Here is a 9,062-nt window from a genome sequence, read left to right as displayed (position 1 = left end):
TTTAATTTTATTTGAGTGCTCTATTACATTTTACGATTTGATATTATATTTTCTTATTACTACTGCCACTACTTCTACGATCGGTGTTAGGATTTTTTTTTGATTATACTTAAATCATTTTGTAAATAATGTTTAAAATGTCAACTCTTGAAATAGACATTTCTTTATTGTTAGTAAAACTAGCATTGTTGTGGTTGCAAATATCACTGGCACCTATACAAATGTCATTATGGATTATTGCCATGGGTAATAATATCATAGCATATGACATCCAACCTTCAGATACAAACATCATTTTGGATAAAAATGTCATGTCATGGGTCACAAAATCTGTTATTGATAGAAACATCAACATGAACATAAGGGCCAGATCTCACAGACACTTTGTCTCTGCTACGAACTGCCTGAAGAGAAGAAAAGGCACAACAGAATATGTTCCCTGAAAGAGATTTGGCGGAGGTTTAGGATGTCATAGGATTGGCAGGAGTAGGATTACCTTTAATTGCGGAATCACATAGAGTCCATCACAAGCATTAATGAAACTTAATGCATCTTGACCAGCTTAAACCTTCCTCATTTAATCAGGCAATAAGAAAGAAAAAAAAATGAAAGCTGTTCTACGTAGGGAGGACCTAATGATGTTAAAATTGATGGAAAAAGGATTTTTCATCCATGGTTTGAACAATACAAACAATCAATACAACCTAACCTGATGGTTAAGCAGTGAACTCAAAAAGGGAAGCCCAGTTTATACAGTATTTTCTTCATCCATATGGCCTTGAGGGTCCACATGATGTAAAAGTGGTCTGAATCATCATCATTTTGCGTCATCAATGACAGCTGTAGTGTTGCATAACTGTAGTTTTCACGTCAATGTCAATGAGAAAGCACTGAATTATGGCAAAAAGTTAACACAAAGTAGCTGGACACATTTACAGTTTGAAAGCACTATATTGTTCAATATATAGTAAGTAGTGAGTGATTGCAGTTACAATTTATATGTTGCTTTCAGCTCATTTGGTTCAGATGGTTTCGGATGAGGGTTCGTGCTCAGCTGTCTTTCGAGTCACAAAAGTACGAAAATTATACACCCACACTGGCTAGTATGAAATATGTGTCTGCAAGTTATCCGACCCAGAATAAAATGTTGGCAATGTGCATTTCTGCAAACCACAGACACGTAAATAGCAATGGGCCTCATGCAATAACATTTTTGTATCTAGTTATCTTAACTTTCTGACAGTGGGCTTGTATGTGTTACTCTGTTAGTTTCAGAGTCAGACAGGAAAATCAGTCTAAAGATGAGTACTGGACGGGGTGCCCATTGGCTCAGTGGTTAGAGCAGGTGCCCCATTTACAGAGGCTAAAAGTCCTCCCCACAGTGGCCCGGGTTCGACCTGCGGCCCTTTGCTGAATGTTGCTCTTTCTCTTGCTCCCATTTCCTTTCAACCTACAGCATCTAAATAAATGCATGAATGCTGGAGAGTCTTGCATTGAAAAGGCGAAGAACAATCTTGCAGTCAGGGTGCGGAAAGCTGGAGTCTAAATAATAGCTGAGTAAAGAGCATCTGGGCCCAGTATTTCAAACGTGATCTGACAGGATTATCCTGGTCGGATTGGATTAAATCTAGATCTGATCTGAAAACTGGGTATTTCAACACAGATCAGGAGAATCCTGATCCTGAAGATCAGGGTTTCAGCTCTGGTAATCCAATCCTCCCCTGAATCCAGATAAAAGGCTGATTTGGGTATTTCAAAAGTTAAGTCAGATATCTGGATCAACTTGATACCAAAATTTCAGGATCATTTGAATCCCACCTCAGAGGTGGATTTGACTTGGATTGACAAACTCTCAGCGCATACTTCTCCTAGATATTGTTACTCAAGATGTTTGTTACACTTAAGTGTTAGTGTTGTACTTCTAACAAGTAATTTAAGTAATATCAAAAAATGTAAAGCATAGTAAAATTTTTGACCACACTGTAAAACTGCTGTAAATAAAATTACAATTATTTCTCAAATTCTAGTTCACCAAACATTGTAACTTGCATGTACCAAAACAGAGAAAGACAAAGGAATGCAGGGTCCAAACAAAGTTTTATTCCAACAAAAAATAATGTGACCACTACGGACCATGCTATTTCAAATGTCAAGCTGTTTCTCTAACAGCTTGATTGTTAATTCTGTCTCTTTTTGCTGAAGCAGCGTCAGCTTAATTTGCCGTTTGGCCAGTTCAGTCTGTTTGACTGCCCTTTCGGTCTCCATTTTGAGGAGCCTCTCATAGGCTTCCTCATCCCCGGCATGCCTCTTCCGTCGCCGTCGCTCTGGCACTGGCGCTGGCGCTGGCTCTCGCCCCCGTGCCTGATGTGGTAGATAGATAAGTTTATTGGTCACATGCAAAGCTAAAACCAAGGTTTAAAAACAGTGTAGTGAAATGCAAAAAAAAACAAGCTCTCACCAATGTTGGAGAGGAATTAGGATGAAGAAATGTTTCTAATTGTGTCACTGACCAATACCATGAAAGTAATGCCATTACAAATTTAAGCAGTTTCAAGCACTTTATTCAAACTCCAATTACTTGAAAGTCTTAAATGTATCAATACAATAAAAGCATTTTCAAGGATTTCCAGCACTCACCCTGTTGTAGCTGAGTGGTCCATGGCTGTGAGTGGACTCTGAAGGTAGAAGGTGTATGAGTATCTTAATCCACAATCCCAAATTGTGTTTATGTAGCCTACACAAAAACATGATATCATCACCAGCATTAGGCTACTGTAGCATTCTGAACCTTCTGAACAAACCTTGTAGTTAATACTCAAACTGTGTTGCGTTGTGTTTTCTAAGCACTGAGCAGGTCTGTACACAATGCAGCCTGCTTATACTGTAAATCTGCCGTGTTGCAAATGACGTGACGCTAATGATAGCCGCTAATGATAGCCCGCTAGCTGCTTAACACACAAGTCAATGGAGCCGCGTTAGCTCCCGTTAGCACGGCCGCGTCTCAATTAGAGATCGCCACGGCCTGCTTTTAATAAGGTGACAATTCAAATAGTTGGCTTGCATGATGTGTTGGTTGCCGTTCGTATGGTATTAAAACCGCTACACAATAGACGACGGTTAACTTACACTTTTGACGTGAAAGTCGGCTCTCTGCTACTCCTTTCATGAAGTAGTCCACCATGTTTCAGATCCCGGAGGCGGAGACTTGAGATTGGGAAATCCGTATCCGGCCAGGTAGGGATCACGGTGATCCGATCTGCCTGTGTTTTGAAATACTCAGATAAAGTCAGCAGGATCACCGTGATCCATGACTGAGAAAAGGAGGATTTCATTATCCGGATTATTCTGATCCAGATTACAAATTTTGAAATACTGGGCCCAGGTGTGTTCAGATACGTTAACAGAGAGTGTGATTGTCGTGATTGCAGCAGAGTGGAGCGGGGGCATGGCAGAGTCTGTAGAGCGGGAAACCAGGGTGACCTGACATCCCAAAAATAAACAGAAACTGGGTGGGAGAAGGGGGTCTTGAGGTGGATTGAAGAGAGGGTAGGACACCTCTTTCTCCGTCAATGTGTTGTGGGCATACTCCACCCACCAGAGCTGATGGGACCAGGACCAGGGGTTCCTGTATGAATGCATCAAAGAGTAAAAACGAACTCTGTGAGCTTGAAGATTGAAGTGCTACTTTCACAGGTCCCCAAAGCAAAGTCCATAATTGAATTAAAGGGTCTGCTAAAGCTAAGGAATGGGACAAAATAATGAGTCCAGTCAATGTCGTGTTACTGGTGGGCTTTATGGTCACTAAGTAAAACAAAAACGGTTTGAAAGGAAAGTGGCTTCAAAAACACATCTACTAGTTGTAAATCGAAGTCTGCTAGGGGTCAAGGAGAGGGCCCTTTTTAATTTCTTAATGAGGATTTTCATCCTGATACGTGGCTGAGCGTATCGGCCGATACCTGATACTGATATGATCCTACTGTTGAATGAATGAAGCATAGACCTTTCCATGTGAGTGAAGGCATCAGGCTTGATATAAACATTTAGCCTTGTTAACAAAAAGGGAACAAATTAACATAGATATAAATGTACTTCATATTAATTGAATTCAAAATCCTCCTCTTAACACCTTAACACCCACCTGTCTGACCTCCTCAACGTTGCCTCGCTCTCACACACTCTCAGATCCTCCTCCTCCATCCACCTGGCTGTCCCACCTGCCCGTCTCACCACCAAGGGGAGCAGAGCATTCAGCGAAACTTAATGAACACTCCCTCACTCCCTCACTTCAAATCCAAACTGAAAACCCACATGTTCAAAACTGCCTTTTCCCTCTGATCTCATTTGCACTGGGTTGTTGTTATTTTAACCTGATTGAGAACTTTGAACAAAGTGTTCATTAGCAGCAAAAAGAAATAAATAACCCTTTCATGTAAAGTTTACTGCAAACAGACAAACAAAATATAGCAGCTGCCTGAAACCCGACAAACAATGGCTTAAATAACTTGCTGTGTATGATATTAATAAAAAAGAAATGATCGGAATGCTGGATTGAGCTAATTAGTCAATATCAGAGCCGATATGCGATCCAGGTATCGGATCGGTGCATCTCTAGTAGAGGGAATGTGTGGAAGTGCCACAGCAGGAGGAGAGACTTTGTGCGATGCAGGTTCGAGAGTCTCTCAGAGTTGTGACGTTTTTCATATTAGCACTCTGATGTGGGATTTATGTCAGGAGAAGTTGCAGCGTATTTCGCTGATCATAGGCCACTTTCAGAATGTCTGCTGCTCAGACTTGGAGCAGAGTCAGACAAAGGACCAGATTCCTGTGTTGAAGGTTTTCAGCAGAAGACCACCTTTCTTCTGAATTATTTTGGTTAATATATTTTAAAAAGGTTTGGCGCTCTAGGCTCAATGGCGCGAAGGCTACACTCCTACTATTTCACCTTCTTTACAGAGTAATAAAGTTTGTTGCTAACTAGATTCCCCCAGGTTTGTAAATATGGCACTTTCAACTTCTGATCAGTAATAAAGATCTTTTATGAATAAATAGGTTATCATGTTTACATAGTAGGTCATTAATAAATCATATAACAGACAATTAAACAATGTTTTAATGTCTCGAATTGCAATCATGGACACTTAAATCCCCAGGCGTCTGTCCACACATACAGTATGTACATAAAAGATAAACATAAAACAAAATACAAATGAACTGATCAGTATTGTTATTCTAAAGGAGTGTATCCATCTCTTTCACCTCTAAGGAGGGGGGCGAGGGGTACACTACTGTTATACACTAAATCAATTTAGAATAAATATATTGTAATGTAAAGGATAAACAATTATAAAACAAAGTTATGTACACTTTTGTCCATCGTTGAGAAGGATTGAAACTAAACTAAGGTCAACACCACATATTCCTCTTCTCTCCAATAGAATATGAAACGTTTGATGAATAAACAGAAGTTAAAGCAACAAACTTAAGTGAGTTAAAGCTTTAAAGCTGAATATTCCTATTTCCTGTTTCATTAACCACTAATAGTCTAAACACATGATAGATGACGTAGTCTTTGGCTTCACATTAGATGTCGCCCTGAAAAGGAAAGATACATTTAACACTTGTCAGGTGGTTATAGTAAAAATGGCATATTAATGTATGTACATTTTAGTTGGGAAGTCTCTATGTGAGTTCATAGGCTCACCCGTGTCAACTGCTGTCTTTTTGGCGCCCTGTCTGTTGACAGACACCAGATCCAGATCTCTGAGCCTCTAAGCCAAATTGTAAAGGTTTTCAGGAAGTCATTCAGCCTGGTTGTTGCTCGTCTCTGAGCCTACACAGGGCCCATGTAAATGGAGAGTTCTGTCCATTAGCTGACCCAGGGGTTGTGTTTGGTAACTCTGTAAGGAGGTTCTTCATGGTCCTATCACACTACAAGTCAGTTGCCTATAAAATTTGTAGCCATAAAACACCATAGGTGGTATGTCTCACTGTGTTGCAGCTGTTATTACCATTACACATCATTGATCATGTTTGCCACCATAATTATTATCATTTTCATATTATATCACCTTAGCTATGCTTGTTTCTACTATTCTGCTGTATTAACTGCCATAACATATAAGTCATATTCACATTACTATAGATATTATCATAGTTACTGTTACTATTTGGTTGCTTGCATCTCTGGAAGTGTGTCTGTCTCTCTGTCTTTGTGTCTCTTTGTCTCTCTCTGTCCATCTGTGTGTCTTTTCTCTGTTTTCTCCTTTTCTTCCTCCCCAACCGGTGCAGACAGATGTCTGTCCTCCAAAGAGCTGGGTCTGTCTGACGTTCCTGTCTGTGATAGTGAAGGTTTTCGTTGCCACCGTACTCTACGGAGGAATTGAATTGAATTGAATTGAATTGAATTGAATTGAATTGAATTGAATTGAATGGAATTGAATTGAATTGATATGTCTCAGAAACATTTAACATCAGCTCTTCTGTGGTTTGCAAAAACATAAAATGGCAACATTTTTTCTGGCAACTGGTCTGAGTTATCTATGTTTATAGTGTGTGTGGTGTATGGTTCTGAATATAGTAGTGCTTTGGTAGACATTGGTTTTCAATTGATTTTGCTTCAGACTCCCCTTCCCATTGAAGCCTTCAATATGTTTGGTGTGCATGCAAAATATATTGCTAAAGAGTTCCTCCCTTGCCTTTGTTTAAAGGGGACAAATGAATGTTACATGCAGATTAGCATTAGCCAGATATTGGACAGAATTAATCCAATATCTGGCTAAAGCTATTTGAGTAATGGCAAACAATACATTAGATTTTTGCAAATTCGACTTCACATGAACACAAAACTAGCACAATGCATATGTTATCCTTTATTATATACAGGCTCTTACACTGATGATTGTCTCCCTCCTGCCCCAGGTAAACCCTGATTGGTCCAGAGCAGTGAACAGGAAGTGTTGACACCTTTGCTTCCCCCAGCTTGGCACTATGGGATCCTCCACATTGGGAAAGGCAGCATCTCTTGATGATCTCTTGAATGAATGCATTCATGCATTTGGTAAGTGACACATGAATGAATTGCTACTAAGGCTGGATTACCTGCATGCTTTGGGGCCCAGACCGTAAGGGGTCCCAAAGGCCAATGGTTCACTGTGTGGCTATTGGTTTGTGGTTTGATTAAATTAGTAATATGAACTGAAATGGAAACGGCTTCATGGCAACCTTTGCATTTATATCTAATTTTGAGGCATTATGTCAAAATGTAATTTTTATACCTGTAATCATAAATGATTACAGGTATAAAAATAAATAAATAAATAATAATAATAATAATAAATACATTTATTAGCCCTGACTGTAACATCCAGGCTTCATCAGTGTTAAAACAGAAAAGCCAGTAGCCATAACACCCCCCCCCCACACACACACACACACACACACACACATATATACTTTATATACTGATACTGAGATTTACTGATGACAGGATTGAGTACAATATACAGTATATAGAACTCAAATCCTGTCTCAATCTTAAGTCCTCTGGTTTTGAGATCGCTTTTTTAAAGTCTTGCACTTTATGAATTTGATATTAGAAGACCTACTATTCTAATCAAAAAACAATCTTGTAGCAAGACATTATTGCAACAGGAGGCTAGACCTTTAGGAGTGCATTTGTTGGGGGCTATTTCTGCCTGCAGATGGGTCCACATTTGGTTATCTAGTGAGTGTTTAGGTTCCTAAATGTGTGTGGTTTTGAGTCAAAATGTACCACAGTGTGTGTTCAAGATAATGAAGGAACATGTCGACAGTGTGACGCATTCCAACACCATGGAACAGAGGATTGAGATATCAAGCTTTTGATACACAGACCTGTTAGTAGGATTAACTCCTTGTTGTTTCCTCGTCTTTTTATGGGATTTGTTGTCAATAAAAACATGAGATTTTAGCAGATTTATCCTTTAGAACACATAACAATTAGGCTTACTGAATGATTAATAACAATGCCTATTACCTAAAATTTGAATTTCATGACATTCTGTAACACACTTCTCTTCATAGATGACAATGGGGAGCTGCAGGCCAACATGCTTCCTCGCAGCCTGCTGCTGATGCATCGCTGGTACATTACATCCTCAGAACTGGCGAGGAAACTACTGATGATATATCCCATCTGACAGAAAGCCTGTAGGAACTACAGTGTTTTTACAATATATTGTAATACTGCTGTATATTGTATTTCAGCTTGCTGAAGATATGTACAAGGTAAACTATTGCTCCCCTCACAGGAAATCCAACCTAAATCTCAAAGTTTTTTTTTTAAACTTTAATTTTTATTTGGATTATTCAGTTATATACAATAATACAATATAAGCACAACGGACACTTCCATTAACAGCTTATAGGTCCTTTCATCCAGTCACAATGCAACAATTCCGTCCTGTTCAGTTGTCATCACTAGTGGTATCTTCCTCGCCCCCTCTGTAATCCTTTCATTGTGGTGGATGTTTTCATTTAATTTCAGTGACTGTCTTTACCTCGTCTTTTCTCTTGCTGTGGTACTTTACATGAATGTAAAATGAGCAGTATTGATCCTTTCCTGAATCTGTGTCCTTGGAGCTGCCCAGTAAGTTGTTGTGCTGTCAGGCATCAGACAGTCATAGGGCGTCTACCTTTGTCATAACTTCCTGGACAGGCGCCACCACCCTACTGTGTATGTACATACTGTAAGTACACAAGTACAGTGTGTGTGTGTGTGTGTGTGTGTGTGTGTGTGTGTGTGTGTGTGTGTGTGTGTGTGTGTGTGTGTGTGTGTGTGTGTGTGTGTGTGTGTGTGTGTGTGTGTGTGTATAAGTATAACTTAATGTTACAATTTCCAAGAACTCCGTTTTGTTCTCTTTGGAGGTGTATTTTTGGATCCCTCTATTCAGAGATCCAAAAAGCGTTGCCTGTGTGACATCAGTCAGTTGGCAGTTGAGAAAAAGGAAGAGTGAATCTCTTGCACGAACCCTCACTGGTGGGAAAATCACGGTTGGTTGATTTGTCCTGAGAAAGTTGCCACA

At 39.6% G+C, this 9,062-nt stretch overlaps 1 protein-coding gene and 1 long non-coding RNA gene across 2 annotated transcripts in view; one reads left to right on the top strand and one right to left on the bottom strand.

The window, feature by feature from the left end:
• The window catches only part of rasgrp3 (RAS guanyl releasing protein 3 (calcium and DAG-regulated)), a 55,747-nt gene that overhangs the window by 19,854 nt on the left and 26,831 nt on the right, over positions 1–9,062 (top strand). Inside the window, exons 2-3 of the mRNA XM_083922388.1 lie at positions 6,919–7,057; positions 8,062–8,164. Of these exons, the coding sequence (XP_083778514.1) occupies positions 6,988–7,057; positions 8,062–8,164 (173 nt within the window). The 5' untranslated portion in view covers positions 6,919–6,987. The remainder of the gene's footprint in view (positions 1–6,918; positions 7,058–8,061; positions 8,165–9,062) is intronic.
• Positions 2,087–3,225, bottom strand: LOC310954138. Its single transcript, XR_014593405.1, has 3 exons — positions 3,127–3,225; positions 2,638–2,734; positions 2,087–2,361 (listed from the first exon to the last, which is right to left on the bottom strand). It is a non-coding gene; the product is annotated as an uncharacterized lncRNA (long non-coding RNA).

Source organism: Echiichthys vipera (assembly GCF_963691815.1).
Source record: "Echiichthys vipera genome assembly, chromosome: 11".
Lineage (NCBI taxonomy): Eukaryota > Metazoa > Chordata > Actinopteri > Perciformes > Trachinidae > Echiichthys > Echiichthys vipera.
The sequence above is the reverse complement of the archived record's forward strand: the minus strand, read 5'-3'. Positions and strand labels throughout refer to the sequence as shown.